General features: G+C 39.2%; 1 protein-coding gene across 1 annotated transcript in view; it reads left to right on the top strand.

Annotated features, from left to right (window-relative positions):
- The window catches only part of ror2 (receptor tyrosine kinase-like orphan receptor 2), a 43,982-nt gene that overhangs the window by 8,885 nt on the left and 13,753 nt on the right, over positions 1-21,344 (top strand). The window contains exons 2-4 of the mRNA XM_085167246.1: positions 15,982-16,053; positions 20,043-20,330; positions 20,558-20,588. Of these exons, the coding sequence (XP_085023372.1) occupies positions 15,982-16,053; positions 20,043-20,330; positions 20,558-20,588 (391 nt within the window). The remainder of the gene's footprint in view (positions 1-15,981; positions 16,054-20,042; positions 20,331-20,557; positions 20,589-21,344) is intronic.

Raw genomic sequence — 21,344 nt, 5'->3', positions numbered from 1 at the left:
TAATTAACCTTAGTGTTTGAAGAGGACTCTTCATTTACATGAACAAATTGGAGTCTATTAGATAGATCTGATACAAATCACTGCAACGCACTACCTGTAATACTTACAGCGTGATCTAATCATTCTGATAAGATATTATGGTCAACCGTATCAAACACTGCACTGAGGTCTATCAGGACAAGCACAGAGATGAGTCCACTGTCAGAGGCCATAAGAAGATCATTTGTAACCTTCACTAAAATTGTTTCTGTGCTGTCATGTGCTCTGAAACCTGACTGAAACTCTTCAAATAAGCCATTCCTCTGCAGATGATCTGTTAGCTGTGTGACAACTACTCTTTCAAGGATTTTTGAGGTGAGTAGAAGGTTGGGGATTGGCCTATAATTATCTAAGGCAGCTGGGTCTAGAGATGGCTTTTTAAGTAACGGTTTAACTACTGCCAGCGCTAAGGTCTGTGCTACATAGCTGACTATTAAAGATTGAAGCATTAATGTTAGGACTTCTTTGAGCAGTTTTGTAGGAATGGGGTCGAAAAGACACGTTGATGGTTTGCAGGAAGTAGTTACTGAAGTTAACTCCCAAAGATCAATTGGAGAAAAAGACTAAATGAATATCAATGGTACTGAAAGCAGCTGTAGAATGTTAGGTTGTTACATCTGTAAGATGAATATGAGTAATTTTTTCTCTAATGGTTAAAATCTTATTTGTGAAGAAGTTCATGAAGTCATCTCTAGTTAATGTTAAAGGGGTGGTTGGCTCAACAGTGCACTGACATCTTGTCAGCCTGGCTACAGTGCTGAAGAGAAACGTAGGGTCATTCTTATTTTCTTCAATCAATGATGAATACTACGATGTTCTAGCTTTACGGAGGGCTTCCTTTTAAAGCAGCAAATTATTTCTCCAGGCTAAATAATCTTCCAAATTGGTCATGTGCCATTTCCTCTCCAGCTTACAAGTTATCTGCTTTAAGGGACGTGTTTGAGAATTATACCAGGGAGCCAAGTACTTGTGATTTGAGGCTCTCTTTTTCACAGGATCTACAGTATCCAGAATCATACGCAGTGAGGAGCCAAAATTATTAACAAGATTAGTATATATTAATATTAACAACTCTGCTTATACAAAAGTCAACAGCATATTGTGGCAGAGCTAATGGAGGATGCTAATAACAGTTGCGAGGTTTTCCGACTGCTACACCAACAGGTTCTTTTTATATATTTACAGTCTTTCACTTAACTGCAAAATGGTCAAAGTAAGCTTACACAAGAGAAAAGATCTAATGATGATGTTTTGTTTTTTCTATGCTCATTTACCTTCACTCTATTGATGTTCAGAGACCTTATGTAAGATGCTAGGAGGATGTTGGTTTGGTGTAACTGTTGTTAGTAAACTTTTATTATACCTATGATAACGAAGTCTTGTTGTCAGCCTGATTAAATATAGCGGAAACGAATGTTAACTTACTTCAGCTATTAAACTCTATTGTTGACATGGACAACTGGAAACCCAATAGGAAGTTATTCCTATTATTCTACTTCGATGTCCGCTTGAATTTTTCTGTTTGAGGTGCATTAGTCCTTTATAATGTAAATTCTGCATGGAAAAAAGTGTGCGATCACAGAAAAAAGGGCAGGCATGTGGATGTACACATGGAGGTGCATAATTATTAGTTGATGACTAAAATTTAGGCCGTGTTAAGGTCAGTGTTCATGACCCAACCGTAAGAAAGAAAGAGGCTGGGTAAAAAGGGATCCATCGGACAGTCCTGAGTAGGGATGGGTACCGGTGTCCGGTGCCATGATGGCACCGGTTCTGACATAAACGGTAGTAACCAGACCGAAAAGCAGCGCACATTTCGGTGCTTTATTTCGGTGCTTTTTTTTCCTGAGATGTGATACACTTCGAATTGTAGCCAATCATTTTACGTTTCCGGGGATAGTAGGCGGGTCCAGGTACGTACGTTCTTTTAGAGCAGAGCTACAGATTAAAAATGTCCAAGACGAAGCGGTCAAAGTCTGGCTGTACTTCACAGCAAAATATGCAAACTCAGCAGCCTGCAACAAGTGCTTTAAGCTGATACTGTGGAAAGGAGGTAACACCTGAAATCCGATGAAACACCTGGCGACGCTTAGCGTTTTTTTTTAAAAGCCGAGAAATGCGCCGTATTTGATAGCTTGCTGCGAGACCTCACACCGAGCGCATCTACTGCAGGTGTGGTGCCTGTTATCGGACCCAGAGTTAGCAACATCCCCCAAAAAGCTGAAGAGTAGAGTCCTGGCCCCTAGCCCTGCCAGTGTAACAGAAATGATGAGGATGATGATGGCAGCAGCAGCCGTTCTTCTCTGCGTGAGTAGCTTAATGTTGTTCGTGTTTAATTTACGTTGAGTAGGCTAACCACGTTATTAAATTAATGCATGTAAGGTGAACTAGCAAACATCATCATAGCTACATGCGGCTGCCTTCTTGTTTGATGGCAGATACTCCCTTCACCCTGGACAAAAAGGCTAAAATGACCAAAGAAAAAGTGGGAAACAGCTAAACATGAGAGGTTTTTGGACAAATTTGTGTTTTTTCCATTGTTTAAGCACTGCTTCCAGCCAAGAGTGATACCATATATGCCCTATAGCTGCAGAAAAGGCTAACATTGTTATCTTTTTACAAAAAAACAGCTGAACATGAGAGGTTTTTGGACAAAGCTTGTGTTCTCCATTCTTTAAGCACCGGTTCGAGCACCGTTTAAGCACCGGCACCGTTTCAAAAGTACCAGTTTGGCACCGGTATCAGATAAAACCTAAACGATACCCATCCCTAGTCCTGAGTCAAAAACCACTGTTAATCAAAAAAAATCCAAAGGATTATCTCACATTTCTTAAAATAAATATCTTGATGATCCCACAGACTTGTGGGAAAATATTCTGTGGAGAGAGGGGGGAAAAAAGAACTTTTTTGGATGGTGGAAAACTAACACAAAATTGCATAAAAAGGACATCATTATCAATCATGAATTCTCCTTTCTAGCCGAAAAATCCTGTGGTTGTCACACTGTCAGGAGGTCTGTCAGGAGTCTGTAGAATGTAGAAAGGATGCTTCCTCTTCTTGCTGCTCTTCCAAAACATCCAGCAGATGCTTAGTTAATCATAGGTCAGAGACTGGGCCAAAGGGTTTTAAAGAAAATAGGAGTTTCATTCACAACTAAATGAAATTCTGCTGCTGCTTTTCAGTTCTGCTTTACTGTTCTTCCCTCAAACTATTTGGATGGAAAGGAAAGAATGACTAATAACTGGTCTGGAGAAAGATAAACAATTGGCACATAGTAGTGCTCCATGTGCATCAAAACGGCCTCTTTTCCACAGCTAACTCTGGCTTTTAAACAGAGCCAAAATGGTATGCACCCACTTATCTAAGATCCAATGAAATGGAAATAACTCAGCTCAGTCCTCATCACAACCTTCCCAGTGCCATGTATTGTCTTGTATTTGATTACCCAAACGGTAAAATAAATTAAAAAAAAACTCTTTGGTGTTTTTTGTTGTTGTTGTTTTGTTTTTTTTTTCAAACGAGTTGTCTTTTGTTGTTTTAACTCAGTCACGGGGATGGAGTTACTCTTGTGTAAGCTTCAATGATGAGGGCTTGTAGGGTGGAAAGATAGCATCAGAGAAAGGGGAAATTCCATTGCAGGCAAGTGATACCATCTGACAATCCATGATACATTATGTGAGAGAGACTGCAACATAGTTTTTCATACATGTTTATGTGTAGATGATAAGCGTGAATGACCCTGTTGGTCACATCTGGATATAGTTTGTGCAAAAGAAGAACTTCACCACCTTTGATTTCCAGTTAGAATTTAGTCCTACAATCTCAAAAAGTGCTTACAATATACAGTTGTCTAAAAGTTTCCATCCCCTTTTCACATTTTGCACACATCTTTATTGTATAGTATACATTTTAAAATGGATTAAAAACTAGCAAATTATTCACCTGCAATAATTAACTAATATCAACAGCAAAATACCATTATAAATATATTTCAGATTTAAAAAGTAAAATATTTAATTCGCTTAAATATGTTTGGGTTTTTTTTGCAGTTTTCTCTTATAAAGAGAGCGAACAATACACAAAGAATCACAACTGTCAACTTTAATGACAACGGAAATTAAAGTGATTTGGAAAAAATGCTTTAAAAGAACTGCCCGAATCAGTGATCAGAGATTGAACTTAAATTAGCTTTATCTACCAGTGTGTGTAGAAGTAGATGAATTAAATATAGAATTTACTAAACAATTGGACATTAACAAACAGCAAATAATAAACAGGCTGCTATGACATAGTAGTAATAATAGTAGTAATTTGAATGCACACAGTAGTGTTTTGTTTGTTTGTTTGTTTGTTTGTTTGTTTGTTTTAATAGATGTGTCTTCTTTTGGAGCCACATAGCAACCCGACTGAGTGGCTACTTGGTATGATGCTTCAGGGTATTGTGGTGTGTTTGTCAGCCACACTAACCTTTAACTTTTATGAATTATCATAATCATTTATGTGTCCTTATTCTCAGTGGTGAGTTGATAAATGTTTGACCAGTGAAATGATTTGTTGTACTACCACACATTCTGGCACGTTAGATTCGGAGTTTCCAGTCTACAGTTGGCTTAGGGGAGTAACAATTTTGGATTTCCGCTCTCATTTTTTCCCTGTCTAATTTGGCTTTTGATTTTACCCTCGTCCCCTGGTAGCTCAGCTCAGCAGTTTGGATGTTGCATGTGAGTAAATGACTTCTGAATAAAAATAGCCTTTTAATTTGGAAGGGTAAATGACCATTTCTTGCTTCCTGCTTTTAACCAGTATCAAAGTTGAACCCATTTTGTGTGCTTACCCTAATTACACAGCACTTTTGCTCCAGTTTCTACCAAAGAAAATGAGGGAAAATGAACAAAAGATCAAACAGATCTTTCATCTCATGATAATCATTGGACAATTCTTGATCCTGTGGTTACCTAATCTTCCATCTAGATGTATGTGATACACTTAGGTACATGTTCAAACATGTTTATCCAGTCCACACAGTATCTCTCCACACCAATCAAAAACATGAAGACCACTGCAGAGACCCCAACTGTCAGTGGTGGCTCATTTAAACTGTAGAAATGATCTACAGACATAAAAATACTTGGTCAACTTACAGCTATGGCACAACATTAATGTAAAAAAAATTAATACTACCAGAACTTTCCTGGCCCTAAACTGTAAATGTCCAGGCAAACATAATGTAAGATATATGTTTGGTAGTTTGCTTAAGCTAGTTAAGTAGCGCTTATCTTTTTTTATATACGGATGAACGATTCCTTGTTCTTTACCTCCTACATAGTGGCATTATTTACCCATTCAGATCAAAGATGCAAGTAGCTGTCGGTACTTTAGCTTTCATCCTGGCAGTAGTTTAAGTCACTAAATGAATATACAGAGCAGCTTCTGGTTACAGCTTGAACCAAAGAGCTCCTGGCTATAGTAACACAACAACAGTAACAACAAAGATGGGATTCTCTACAACATACATGTAGATATTACTGAACAAGGAGCTCTGGGAGGGATGTTGCCACTTTCAGGGATTTAATTAAAGCTATTGGGGCAGAATATGGATCACAAGACCGCAAAATTTATGTTTTCCCTTCGTATCTTTGTTTTTCCTCCATGGATAGATGATCCAAGTACTCTTGCCTCGAGACAGGTGAAAAAAAATACACTGTAGTCCTGCAGTACTACTGACTGTCCTCTATTTGCGGTCATGGTGAAGTAGTTTTGCCCACCAAGATAGCAAGCTCGTCACATGGCTGAACTTTGTGTATTTTGAGAAATGTGACAATGTCTAGCTCTTTGCCTTCTTGATTTATAGCGATTTAAAAACCTTTCCAAATATCCAATTTTCCTCTTTTTTTTAGTTTTATACTCTCCAACCGGTCCAGTTTTATACTCCAAAAATGTTGTTGCAGTTATGGTCTCTTAAATTTCTGTTGCACTCTCCATCCTTCTAACAATATTGGGACCTGCTATCTATTTTTAGCTGCCTACTACCGCCTGTGGTGACCCTATAACCGCTCCTGCAAAATGTGCGTTGGGTCTGATCCCAGTCCCAATGCAAGGCTCCAGACTGGGGAACCATGACAGTATCTTCCTCATTATAGGAGATTCCCAGCAACTCACTGGCTTATCGGGATGCCTCTGGTTTTGTCAGGGATAGCAAACCATGCCATCCATGAACTCTCCTCAGAGATTTGTGCTTCCATCTTAAGGAGCCAGTAGTGCTGAACTGAGGGAGAATTTTGTCTTTGGAGGTATCTATGAAGACAGCTTGTAGGAATTGAAGCACTAGGAAACAGGTCTATAGCGTGGTGGGAGCGAGAGTGCTAAAGGTTTTTCGAAAAGTCCAGTCAATATGATGGTTATATTTACTCAGCCATGGATGACCTAATAACTGTGGTATATGGGTGCTTTGAATAGATATAATTGGATTTGTATTGTTACCAGAAATGGAAAGTGATAGGTTCAGTTCAATGTGTAATATCTAGGAGACGAGTTTCATCAATTATCCATTTACATTATATACAACTGCTTTCATTGCCTCTGATATTTATCTAGACTCTTTCTCTTCAGTTGATCGTTAGTTAGTTAACTTCAGTAATTACTTCTTTCAAAGCATCAACATGTTTATTAGACCCCACTCTGCCAAAGATGCTTAAAGATGACCTAACAATGATCAACCCATCTCTATTAATGGGCTATGTACCACAGGCCTTTAAGGTGGCAGTAATTAGACCATTACTTAAAAAGCCATAGATGTTCTAGCTAACTGGTGAATCTCCAACCTTTCCTTTTATTTGAAAAGTTCTTGAAAGAGTAGTTTTAAACAGCTAACTTAGACTAATGGTCAAGAGTTTTGGAACGCACCAATTTTCAGTAAATCAAAGTGGCCAGGGGTCACTGACTATCTTCTATGTCTTCACTCCTTTTACTCTTCCAGCTGACCAGTACTCCCTCCTCTCTGGGTGTCTTAAAGAGTTGCTTTATACCTATGGAATATGTAACTGACTGAAGAGGGAGCCTCTCATTCAGAGAACCAACATTACAATGTAACCATTTTTGTTTGTTTGTTTGTTTTTTTATGTGATACATACCATGTATACATAACGTTGCTGGCATGGGTCCTCAAAGCGTTATCCCACAATATTGACAGAATGAAGATTTCTTTCTTTTGGCATTTGCTTTAATTATAGAGTATGTGTTGTGTGGTTATGTATGTAATTATAGGTAAATAATAAATGGTGTTCATTTCAGTAAATCAAAATGTTTAAATGAACACACAGTTTGTAAATTAAACTGTCACTCTTTCTTAGCTCACCTGCCTGACGCTATTAGGATAACTTTTTAAAAGTAATTTGTGAAGTTACCACTGTTGTGCCATATGTGTAAATACATAATTCTTTAGCCTTGGACATGTAAAATAGGCTGAAAGCAACAAAACATAATTTTGCCTCTTGTTAATGTCCTAAACACAAATTTTATTTGTTTTCTTTTTCTTCTTTTTTCTTTTTTCTTTATTCTTTGTATTAGTAAGTCATTATTCTAGCCCTCCGTGAATTGCTACCATATTGTGGTGGAGGGGTTTGGGTGTCCCAAGGATCCCAGGGGCTATGTTGTCCGGGAGCTTCTGACCCATGGTAGGGTCTCCCATGGCACACAGAACACCAAGGGGACAGTTCACCCTGCCCAGGATTGCGTTACCGGTAGGGGTGGGTTTTTATAATCGATTTATCGATTAAAATCGATTCTGGCTTGGATAACGTAAAATCGATTCATTAAAATCCTGAATCGATTTTTTAATATAAATTTATTTTGCCCAAAATGCCAGAATCTCAGGTGAAAGATCACAAAATTTCAACAACCACCAAACAGCTAAGACAGTAAATGAGAGCAGGTACACGGATTTTGCACAAAGACGTAAACACACAGCGCGGATCAGAATCAGTGAGATGTCGCCTTTCTCAGCTGACGGTCGGGGCTGAAAGCCGACAGATTCTGATTCTGATCCGCGGGTCCGCGCTGTGTGTTTACGCCCTTTTTGCGCTGATCATAAAGCTGTTAGTTTTATCTCTCTCCAAACAATATTGACTGAATCAGGAGCAAAAGAAGATCCAAACTACGCTTCACATAAACATCGTCATGAATTCCCTCTGACTTTTGCTGTTTTGCTTCCACCAGGATAAAATCACACTTCATGCACAGCTCTCTCTCTCTCTCCCTCTCTCCCTGTCTGTCTGTTTTCTTTATTATTTGCTTGCTTGTTACACACAAGTCTACCGTTGTTTACAGCGCTGTCGGCCGACGTTTTTTTTCCGTTTTACATACTTTCTTTCATACAAACCTAATTTCTGCCGTTCAATATTGAACAAATTTCAACTTTTTAAAATTATGCAAAATGCAAAAGGCTCTCTAATAAAACCGCTGTAACTTCAGAGGTAACATTCATGTGTTGATTAATGGTTTTCTTTCGTTTTTGATGTACTGCAGAATATTTTTATAAAATCCCAGAACAGGAAAATCACCTTCATGTTTTTCTGTGTTTTATCTTCAGCTACTTTGACACAAAGGCCTCTGCTGTGATGCTCACACCTTTGATAAAGTCTGGAAAGTGTCAGCTTCCTTTTTATAGATACAAAAATATGTAAATGTACTGATCTGAATTATAATATTTCTGACTGTCAAAATTTCCCAGATTCAAATCGAATTGAATCGAATCGAATTAAATCGAATTAAATCGAATCGTGGATCAAATCGATTCGGGACCTTGTGAATCGGAATTGAATCGATTCTAGAAATCAGTGACGATACCCAGCCCTAGTTACCGGGCCCACCGCCCTGGCCAGGCACATCCCAAAAAAGGGACATGGCCCCACCTCCTGCAGGCCCACTACCCACAGGAGGTGCCGTAGGGTTTGCATGCATTGTGTGCTGCGCACGGCCAGGAGAGGAGGCCTTGGCGAACCAATCCCCGGCTACCAAGACTAGCAATTGGAACATGGAATGTCACCTCTCTGGTGGGGAAGGAGCCTGAACTGATGCGTGAAGTTGAGAGGTACTGGCTAGATATGGTTGGGCTCACCACAATGCACAGCTTGGGTTCTGGAACCAGTCTCCTGGAGAGGGGCTGGACTCTGTCTCAGTGTGGAGTTGCCCCTGGCGGTGGGCTGGAGTGGGTATCCTAGTATCCCCTCGGCTTGCTGCCTGTACATGGGGGTTTCTCCCAGTGGACAAGAGGGTTTGTTCCCTGCGCCTTCGGGTCGGGGACTGGGTCCTGACTGTCGTCTGCACTTATGTGCCACTCGGCGCATAAGTGATGACGAAAGTGCGCCACTCTTCTTGGAGCCCAGCCTTCTTGGGGTCCCTTGGTGGGGTGCTGGTGGGTGCTCCGCCTGGGGACTCTGTTATCCTACTGGGAGACTTCAATGCTCATGTATGCAATGGCAATGAGACCCGGAGGGGCGTGACTGAGAGGAATAGCCTCCTGGATCTGAACCCAAACAGTGTTTTGTTGTTGGACTTCTGTGCAAACTGTAATTTGGTATAAGGAACACCATGTTTGAACACAAGTGTCCATAAGCGCACGTGACACCAGGACACGCTAGGCTGCAGGTCAATGATCGATTTTGTAATCGTATCACCAGACCTGCGGAGTGTGTAAAAGCTGGCAGATCCAAGTCACGCTGGAGAGATTATATCTCCTGGCTGGCCTGGGAACGCCTTGGTGTTCCCCCGGACAAGCTGGAAGAGGTGGCAGGGGACAGAGAGGTCTGGGCTTCTCTGCTTAGGCCGCTGCCCCCTGTGACCCGGCCACTGATAAGTAGAAGAAGATGAATGGATGGATAGTATATTATTATTAATGGTGTATTTTATAAGCATTTCAAACTCTAGTAGATGGAAAACTTTTAAGATTGGGCAGCATGAGTGAGGTAATAAAAAGAGTGCATTTACAGAGGTTAGTTTAAGCCTGTAGCACATGTTGAAAAAGAAGAAAGAAACTGTACAAAGTAGCATCTTTGAGGCTTCTGTATGATTACTTTGGTCAAAATAGTAAATGGACTGATATTCAAACAGTTTTTTTTGGTTTTTTTTGTATTTTTTACCTTTTAAAATGCTAAACCCTAGTAAATATATCACGGACAATTTGGCGTTTATTAGTGCCTATGGACCCTTTGATTAGTGGATGTCATGCACCTTCTCCTTAGTCACTGTACATCATGTATATAAAATCATGTAACCAGACTTGGTTCCGGTTCTCTTTGCGGTAAAGTACTGCTTAATGTTTCTGTTACAATGCACAGCAGTGTTTTGTCTAGTCTTTTTTTAAAATAAATTTTTTATGTAAAAGCTTGTATTTTATATTACAATCTTCACATACTTTATCCAATGCAAACTCTTTTTAATCACCTGCTAATTATATTCACAGCTCATAGCTGATGGACTATTCTTCTGTCCCTCATGTACCTTTCTCCTCAGTGTGTAAGATGTTTACCCACTCCTCGGCCTCCATTAATAATAGTGATACCTGGATGTCCTCTAATTTATTGCTTTTAAAGTCGAATAAAACTGGGGTTATTGCACTTGGCCCTTAGAAACGTGGTGTCTAACCAGATATGTACTTTAGATTGGCCTCCAGTCACATTGAAGAACCTTTGAGTCATTTTCTTGTACTTCAAATATGCAGGACTGCTTTGCTTCATTTTGTACAATATCCTTAAAATTAGAAACATTCTGTCTCCGAGTGACGCTGAAAAACTGGTTAATCTATTCATTACTTCCAGGCTGGATTATTGTTATTGATTATTATCAGGTTGTCCTAAAAGCTGCTTGAAAAGCCTACAGTTGATCCAAAATGCTGCAGCCAGTGTACTGCATGGGACTAAAAAGAGAGCATATTTCTCCTGTCTTGGCTTCTCTATTTTGGCTCCCTGTTAAATCCATGATCGAATTTAAAATCCTGCTCTTCACATTCAAGGTTTTGAAAAATCAGGCCCCAGCTTATCTTAAAGACGTCATATTTCCGTATGACACCAATAGAGCACTTCACTCTCAGACTGCTGGTTTACTTGTAGTTCCTGGGAAATTTAAAAGTGGAATGGAGTTTTCAGGCCCCTCTTCTGTGGAACCAGCTCTCACTTTGAATTTGGTAGACAGACACCCTTTCTACTTTTAAAGTTAGGCTAAAACTTTCCTTCTTGACAATGATTATAGATAGAGCATAGTGTTTCTTCTGATTGTCAATGTTTTCTCCGTTTTTTGTTTTTTTTCTTCTGTAGGTTATTGTAGGGTCTTTACCTTACACTAGAAAGTGCCTTGAGGTAACTATTGTTGTGGTTTGGTGTTATGTAAATTGAATAGTGCTGTCAGCGTTAATCTTGTTAAAATGACGTTAACGCTATAACCCCATTAACGCTGCAAATCTCCGTTAGTGAGTTAGCGTAGATCGGCCTTTGTATGACTGCATGGCGTCAACGTGGTTAGCCCCGTGCAGAGATTACCGCTGACATCACTAAAATTTAATTTAATTGAGTTCAAAGTGATATATACATAACCTTACAGATCTAAGTAACAACAGTGTCAATGTTTACTGAAGAGCATGATGCTCATTCATATATAAAGCTGATAAGAACTTTTTATTCCAAGAGCAATTTGCTCTTGCTGGACTGCGTGGGGCTGTAGGCTCCCTTGGATGCTGGGTGAATGGGATGGGCTGGGCTAGAGCCGGGGTGTTGCTCATGCTGCTTTTGCCCTCCCCTAATGGCAGGGTCACCGGGGACGAATGGGGTTGTGCCTCGCGGCCATGGTTGTGCCAAATGATGTCCTTCCTGGGCTCTTATTAGCTGTCTCTTGGCTCTTTGCAGTGCTTTGGACTTTTTTCCCAGGCTGTTTGTGCTTCCTGTGTGGGTCTTCGATGAGCTGTCTGGCCTCTGTTAGATCTTGGTGAGGGTGTTTTGGGTTTGATCTTGATCGTCACTGTGGGTCGCAAGGCCTGAGGTCTCTAGGGTTTTGTGGCTGTCTGTCACCACCATATGTTTTAGTGTTCTGTCTTTGGTGATTTGGGTGGCCGTGATGGGAATGGGGACATCCTCACCATGTGAATCACCATACCGACTGCTGTTGTTTCCTCTCTGTCCTTGGGTGTGTGTTTATTTTTTTTTTTTTTATTTAGCTGACATTATCACTTCTTGACAATTTCATCAGGTGGTGACAAGATGACACCATACTAGCTGATCAACAGATCTCAGTAGCTCTCTGGAATGTGTATTAATTAAACAAAAATATGTATTGTTGCATTTTCAGTATGCTCCTTGTGGCTTTGCAGAACTCCTTCAACCACAAGCATTCTGTCACGGCCTTTTATGTCACATTTGCATTGGCAAAGGTGAATGAACTAAAGGGGCTTTCTTTGTTTTTGGAGCCTTTTGAGCTGTAGCAGCAGGTATGAACTCAGTAGATGTTCCAGAAGGAGCTGTAATCCTGCCTTCTGATTCAACCTCAGCCCTGGAATCAAGGCTCTGCTGATCCTGAGCAGAGGTGAAAATTTGCATTTTTGCATCTGCCATAACCAACTTAGTTCTTAGAGCCAATACTTCTTTTCTTGCTTTTAATTGAACTTCTTCCAGTTCGAGCGCATGTTTTTCTTGCAGTGTGTCCACCTCCGCTTTCAAAGCGGCTCTTTCCAACTCAGCTTCTATCAGCGCCATTGAAGCTGCACGCGAGCTTTTACTCCTTAAACTTAAGGCTGCAGTAACATTACTGGGCGCTTTACTAGAGCCCTTGCTGACAGGTTTAGCAACTCGTTCAGAAATCATGTCGCTCGTTTCTTGCGCTACTTGTGAGACACTATCATGCGGCGCAATGTCACTGTCATGAGATGCTACCTTTGATTCAACATTAAAGGCTGCAACTTCATCCTTTTGTGGATCAGGGTCTGCATTTATCCAAGTGTCGATTTCATGCAGAAAGTCTTTAAAACCGATCAGCTTAGGTTCATACCAATCGCTGTGATCTGTTTCCTTTTCATCATCGTTCAGCAATTTTTGAACTGAAGTCTGTAAGTCCATAAACTCTCCCAAATAATCATCAAATGTTTTCATGTGTTCATCTATGGAAGCTTTTGATTCTCCAGCATCAATGAGAGCATTAATGTCATTTCGTTTTTTTGTCAGAACGCCAAGTTTTGCTCTGCGTTTATTAATCAAATTAAAAAGCTCTCTTTCTTGTTCCTCCATTTTAACCACAAAATTCGTTTCACAAGGTCCAAAAGATAATTGTTTAATACAAATGTTTCATGTTGCAGCTCAGCGTCTCGGCTCATCCAAACAAAGTTTCGCATTTACTCACGAACTTTGCGTCATTTTTTCAGTCCATGCTGCGAAGATCCAATCTTGCAAGTTTTTCCCAGCTTCCAAGTTGACATCCAAGCGAATCAAATGATTTTTTGACTTAAATGTCATGGCCTTTTATGTTCCAAACACCAAAAAAGTCCAAGAAAAGGCCGTGGGTAGCAACGGGAGGTTTGTTTTAGAATACACTTCTGACTCCATTGTTTAAAAATCATATGCCGTTTATTTCGTGGAAAATTATAAACAAAAATCAACCAAATAACTTCTTAAAACTTAAAATTAAATGAAAGTTAACTCAATTTGCTTTAACAACTTCAAAAGTGCGTTCCAAAAACAAACCTCCCGTTGCCACCCACTGCCTTTTCTTGGACTTTTTTGGTGTTTGGAACATAAAAGGCCGTGACATTTAAGTCAAAAAATCATTTGATTTGCTTGGATGTCAACTTGGAAGCTGGGAAAAACTTGCAAGATTGGAATTGGAAGATTGGATCTTCGCAGCATGGACTGAAAAAATGACGCAAAGTTCGTGAGTAAATGCGAAACTTTGTTTGGATGAGCCGAGACGCTGAGCTGCAACATGAAACATTTGTATTAAACAATTATCTTTTGGACCTTGTGAAACGAATTTTGTGGTTAAAATGGAGGAACAAGAAAGAGAGCTTTTTAATTTGATTAATAAACGCAGAGCAAAACTTGGCGTTCTGACAAAAAAACGAAATGACATTAATGCTCTCATTGATGCTGGAGAATCAAAAGCTTCCATAGATGAACACATGAAAACATTTGATGATTATTTGGGAGAGTTTATGGACTTACAGACTGCAGATCAAAAATTGCTGAACGAGGATGAAAAGGAAACAAATCACAGCGATTGGTATGAACCTAAGCTGATCGGTTTTAAAGACTTTCTGCATGAAATCGACACTGTCTTCATTCTTTGAAGACAGTGATTAGATTTCAAATCAGGATTTCCTCCTTTGATGCTGTGGTTCTTTACCTCTCCTTACTAAACTTGAGATTTTATTCAACTAGCAACATAACTTCTCTCTGAAGTAGCTCTGCTTTCAGTACATTTTTGTAGAACTCCAGCCTGCTCTCTGAAAATATCAGAAATCTCAAAGAATAAGTGTAGGGCATAAAAAAGGCATAAAAGTGTAGATGAGTGTAGGATGAAGAATAAGAAAGACAAGGGTCAATACACTATGCTACAGGAGGAGATCAGCGCACACATTTTCAGCAAGATAGCCAGGAGAGGGAAGGAAAGTGTTGTGGTGTGCCAGACAGCCCTCAGTCAAAACCCCAGCACATAGAGCCGTAGCCTGGCCTCTTAGCGCTCAAAGGGCCTTTTCATGACAGAGGCAGCAAGCTCTTGGAATGCAGCAGCCAGCAGCCCTATTCAGCTGTGGATGGAAAAGCATCCCATTGCCCCAAGTCCCTCATTTTCCAAGGCATTTGATACATGTAATCAATCACAGCTGCTGCCTGGTTTGACCAGGCCTTAGGAAGCTTAACTCAGTTTTTGGTTTTCTTGGTTTTTACTATAGTGCAGCAAAAAACATTAGTTTATTAGAGTCCTTAATACTACTCGGAACACAATTATAAAGACTTTTGACAGCACTTATTAAACCTGACTGTATCCCCATTAAGTGGATCCTAGAGGTTTTCATGATGATGGTTTTGTCTTCTAAGTTTTTGTCTTTCTTTCTTGTAGTGGATGATGTAAAATGTAAATTGAGGACTGAATGTGATTTAACAGAAATGGCATTTCTCATTTGACACAAATGTGCAGAAAAAAAAAAAAATTACAACATTGTACTAGCTTGTCTGTGAAGGTTATCAGTCATCCAGATCATGGTAGTCTAAGGAACTTGGAAATAAAGCGACTGGATTTTTTTTTTATTTATTTATTTTTAATTATCGAAGATGTTTCACCTCTCATCCAGCCTGTAGTGGTAATGGCTCACACCTGTTTTCACACCTTGACTTATGTGATGAAGCACATGATTAATAGTGGGTCAACGACCCTCTTATAGCTGATTATTATTATTTATTTGATTTTATTTTTATAAATGGTTGAACAGACATAGCACATATTTGTTGGTTTGTCACTATATCTTGGTATACCATGAAAAATATATTCACATTTATCAAGGCACGTCTTACCTTTAACAATGATATGCCTACCTCCTCAAGCATATTTTTGCATGGGCTACATGTTGTGGAGGGGTTTTGCAGTTTTGCAGGCATCCACTTTAGTTTAGTTTGCCGAGGGCCTCCTTCATTTACATCAAATGAAAGTTCCGCATTTAAAATTCTGGGAGGCACTTTTACATTCTCAGTACTTGGGACAAAGCAGAATTTTAAGCACCACCATAAGATAAGATAAAATAAGATAAGATATACCTTTATTAGTCCCACGAGTGGGAAATTTCAAGGATAGAATGCAAAATTTTAGTCTGTATTTTTAAGTGTTTGCAACATCTTGGAACCTCCACCAGTTTGCATGGTCTTGTTTTTATTTTAGGTTTCACTTGAACTCATTCCCTCAAATTCTGTCCTCCAGAAAATCCGGGCCTCTCAGTAGGCATAGGTGGTGTGGCTGAAGCTCAGAGTGGAGCTGCGCCAACAGTCGAAGGTGAGATTGAAATTTTTTGTTTTCTGATGCTGTTTGTGTCAGTTATGTACACAACTAAAGCTCAATTACTATTGGACTGTTTCTATAATCCATATCAAAAATGACTTGTAGAAGTATTTTGCTGTTTGCTGTTACTATGCACTGATTCGTGAAGGGTATACTATGAACAAAGTTCAATGCAGCCAGGCTTTCTTTCTGTTGTGATTTTCACAGTGATTTAGCCAATTTAAAAGAGAGCCACATTCAAGAGACAGAAAACTCTGACTTTAAGCTTGACATAGCTCACCAAGCCATAATATCACTTTATAGTTTCACCCAATGACTTGGTTTCATCCTACTGACCTCTGTCATCACATCAAAATGTCACATTTGGACTTTTTGAGCTTGTCTAGAGACTAAAATCAAATGCTGTGGTCACGAGCTACATCTGACAATGTAGATTATATCTGGAGAGCTACTCAGAAGTAGTGACTAGACCCATTGGTCTGTATGCTAACAATTAGTTGGGAATGTTGCAAGTAGTGTCAGTACTTTAAGGGAAAGATTCAACACTGTTGCAGAAAGACTGAGTTGAGTGTTTCCATTCCTAATTAGAACATATACAGCATTGTCTTGTGACCCATAGGGCCTGAGCTCACCCAAACTCTGAGTAAAGCACATGGCAGATTTAAATAATTATTTCATAGTAATATGTCAGACTCCCATCAGCAGATCAAAACATTATAATTCACAATTTCTGTTGCTGTCTCAGTATCTTTGATTTAGGAATAGCTCCTCTGTGCAGTTATCAGCTGCATTCCTTGAGTAGTTGTTTCTGGGACAAACAAGCTATTGCTCTTAGTGGGCCAGGCTTTTGAAACTTGCAGGAAAGTCTGTTTTGTTAGAAAGCTGCTTTTCATTACTTCTGTCTCGCAGGGATAAGCCTAATCAATCAAGTACTTGAGCTTTGATATTTGATACCTTACTAGTCCCAAAGTAGTTTGGACTTCAGCCAAGAATGATGATGGCCCCGTGGATCACTGAGTGTTGGCCGGCAAGCTTTCTGCCCCAACCTCTGCTGGACTACATTACATTCTGTAAGTGACTGATAAGAGAATTAAAAATGTTGCTTCACAATAAAGTTATGCGGCAACACTCTTGAACCGGAATCTTAGTTGTGGCCTTGACTTTTTCATTTTTCCTGTTGTGAATTGCAGCAGAATTGTGTATTTTTGACAGATTATCATTTGTCAAAATAAAGAATAAATTAGCCTAAAAAGCCGGGGATGCCCTTACACTATGCACAGGTTAGCTTGAGTGTTGGACCAAGACTGTCATAGTGCAGGGACCTCTGGTCACACCACAACTTCAAGTCAGGCAGTCACTGGAGTAGCAGCCAGGACTGCATGGAAATGATGTGGTCAAAAGAACTGTGAGGTTGTGACTGACCCATACAAGGGAGTGTGGGGTTTTGTTTTTTGGGGGCGTGAGAGGCAACTGTGCAGTTTTGTTTTGACTCCTTTAATCACTAATGCTTTTTTCTCCTTTCCTAACTACGCTGCCCTTACACACTTATTTTCATAACAGATAAATTAACAATTTGTGATTAAAGAGCTTTATGGTAACATTACTCTTCTGTAGCCTGTGAATAGAAGTGCTGTGTCAGGATGGGAAATAGGCCACAGATCTGTTTTTCCACTGCATGAACTCCAGAATCTGTCTGCTGCTCATAAAGCAGAAGTACCAATAGCCATAATCTTAGTGTGTATTTATCATTATCTCTGCACCTATTCCTTTTTATTCCCTTTCTTTACTTGTGTTAAAAAATATTTTGGTAAAAGTCCTGAATCAACTTATATACTCAAGTAGAACTGAAAAAGTTCAGGCTCTGAAATATGATAGACTGTAAAAAGTAGGTCAAAATGTTATGACAAAAAATCAAACAAACAAATGTTATTGGAATCTAATTTCTAACTACAATGAATTTTCTAAGATTGAATTTATTATGTAGGACACACTGAAAAGAGAAAATTTAAAAAAGAACTATTGTTGTGTATATTTTGGCGGGTGACTTTGCCTCCACGTCTAAACAGAAAAATGAGTACAGTTGGGTGTTTTTAAAAAGTGGGGCGCAGCAGGTGGGGGACAGTAAGATCAGTTGTTGTTGTTATATGTGTTTTTATAAGCAAGTAACTGAGGTATTGTACAACAATTCACAGTTCCTAGAGTGAAGACTGTCATGCAAAACGATCATGTTTTGTAAATATCCTCAGTCCAGATTTATCCAGAGAATCAAACTATTTTTAGTTTACTGAAAGGAGCTTGATATACCGTGCAATTATGGTAATTTTGAAAGTTGCCGTTTGTGAGGCTGTTCACATGGATTGGGTTTCTGTTTTGTCCCACCCATTATTCCAGTGAAATTGGGCTAAATAACAAAAACACTCATAAAATACAGTTTAACATCTTCCAAAATTAAGCTTAATTCTATCATGAGTGGGTGTGTGGCAGACGAGATGTGGATCCAAGTGCAAGACTTGGAACGGGAACTGACTCAGAAAAGAAGCTTTAAAGCTAAAATCAAAGAATTAAAAAACAAAACAAACAAACAAACAAACAAAAGACCTAGCAGCGCTGGAGCAAGGAATCATAATACAATGAGTCATCAGGGAACCCATGAACTAACGGACACACAACCACAAGGGGCGATGCGACAAGGGGCAAGCGGAGAATCGGAATATAATTACAAAAGATAATGAGCCTAGGGAAAAACACACTGAGAACAAATCAGGGATACAAAAAAAAGGGAAATGACACTCAGTACACAAGACAAAAGACTTTCAAAGTAAAACTACAAGTAATTAAGAAGTTAAAACCTAACACAGACTTGATATAATGGGATATCAAGGAAAACTCAGAAGTTAGGGTTTACTTTGCTAGTCTCGTAGTGGGTTACTATGAGCAAAACAGATAACAAGAACTAAGGCTACCATGATACCAAGTGAGTGGAGACAATAAAGTATAAACAATAAACTAAGAACCATACATTAGTTATTTACTTTTTTTTTTTTTTGAACAATTGTGTACATGGTTCATTAATACTGGACTGTAGATGATTGGAGGAAGGTGCTCTGAACAGATGAGTCCAAATTTAAACTCTTTGGTCAGCATTGTCATGTTTATGTCCGCAGTAAACCTAGAGACTGTTTTGATTATAGATGTCCTGCACCCACAGTGAAACACAGTGGAGATTCAAATGTGGAATTATTTTTAAAAAAAATTATTATTAGTCCTTTATTTATCCAGGTAAAAATCTCACTGAGATTCAAATTTCATTTCAAAGAGACTTTAAGACCTGGAAATGGAGTTCCATTTCTGTAAACTCCATGGGCAAATGAATGAAAATTGATGGTATCACGAACAAGATGGTCTACCACAATATCTTAGTGCTTCATCATCCCTTCTACACTAAAATTGATTGGTCATGGGTTTATATACCATGAAGACAATTACCCCAAGTATGTTTCAAAGCTTTGCAGAGCTTTGAAACGAACAAAGTTTTTATGGAAAAATAAACCATCACGGATAAGTCTTTCCATCAATCCAGATCAAAACTTCTCGACACAAATATGCTTAAACACCTTCAAAACGACTAAAGCCCCAACTTACAACTTGTCCAATACGAGATTCTCCATAGAACCACACTAGAAAGGACAAAGGATGTTCCAACATCTTCCTATACCCTTGTCTCACACCCCCTAGCTGGAGCAGTAATACTATGATTATGTGATGGTTCAGGGGTTGATCTGGCTGCATCCCAGTTTGCTGCTGCTTCAGGGGAGCCGTCTGCTTGTGTGCTCACAATTATTAAAATAGGTTTCACTGCAAAGAATAAAATCAGAGACACACTGTACCAATTAACATTCAAATGCAACAAACTTGATGCTCCAGATGTTTTATTAGACAGAATGCTATTATCAGGCTTAAAACCAATGTTTTACTTCTTCAAGGATATTTTTTGGAGTTCCAGGAGCCAGTCAACAACATCACCCTCTTTCAGGGGCAGACAGCCACCCTTCATTGCAAAGTGGCAGGAAATCCTCGACCGTCTATCCGCTGGCTGAAGAATGATGCCCCTGTAGTACAGGAACAGGGACGCCTAACCATCCGCAAGACAGAGGCAGGCTCTAAGCTCCGCATCCAGGACCTGGACACAACAGATACGGGCTATTATCAGTGTGTTGCATCTAACTCAGTCAAAGTCATTTCTGCCACAGGTGTTCTTTATGTCAAACTAGGTAAGACTGAAGTTTATTTGTACTATAACTTTTAATTTTAAGCCTAAACTGTATGGGTTAAATAATTAATATTAAGTGTTTATTTATACAACTTCTGTTTACACAAGTCTCAGTGAGGCCAGTGGCTTGTGCAGGAAGCTTTTACTAATCATAAAAACTGCAATGTTTCTGACTGTAGAGCCAGTCACTCCTTATTTTCATGTACTTGTTTTCTTTCTGATTTACAGGACAGATGCCCACACGAGGCCCAGCTGAACCGTAAGTGGCCACCTTCTTGTTAATAGTGTGTTACGTGTGTTTGTCTGTTTGTGTTTATATGTTTGTAAATATTTTTAATCAAGGATTTTTATTTTTTTTTAACAGTTTTTGCTTGTTTTATTTTTTTTTGTTTTGGGGTTTGGGGTTGTTGTTGTTGGTTTTTTTTGTTTGTTTGCTTTTTTTTTTTTTTTTTTTTTTTTTTTTTTTTTTTTTTTTTAGAAATTAGCGAGAGAGAAAAAATTAGCGAATTTTAAGTGTCAACCTATGGCACACAGATTGTGGCTATAAGATGTTAGTGCCTTTATGTGTTTGTACAGTTGCTGATTGACATTAGCAACTGTGGCCAGATGGTATCAGTTTATTTGTCCTTCAGGAACTCCCTGCATACTTTTTTAAAATTTAATGGAAATTGAAATTAGTTTCAGCAGTCTCCCTCAAGCAATGCTACGATTGTTAGTCCTTGTATTAAGACCAAGATTGTTGTCTCTTACCGATAAATTCCAAAACTGCAGTGAAAAAATGCACAAGAAAAATTTACAGTACTGACCAAGCCAATAACAGTAGTGGCATTGACTGGACATGTAGTTACATTGTTTTGATGGGTTTGCGGGGCTGTGGGCTTGCAGTTATGACATAGCTACATTGCAGATTTCCCCTTGAAGCATAGATCCCCAGTAATGTCTGATTTAGACTTGTTGGTCAATGTTGGTCTCATCTGATCATGAAACCTTTCTCCAGAAGGCATTTGGCTTCTTC

The sequence above is a fragment of the Neolamprologus multifasciatus genome, chromosome 7, assembly GCF_963576455.1.
Source record: "Neolamprologus multifasciatus chromosome 7, fNeoMul1.2, whole genome shotgun sequence".
NCBI lineage: Eukaryota > Metazoa > Chordata > Actinopteri > Cichliformes > Cichlidae > Neolamprologus > Neolamprologus multifasciatus.
Note: the sequence above shows the minus strand (reverse complement) of the source record. Positions and strands in the feature narration are given on the sequence as shown.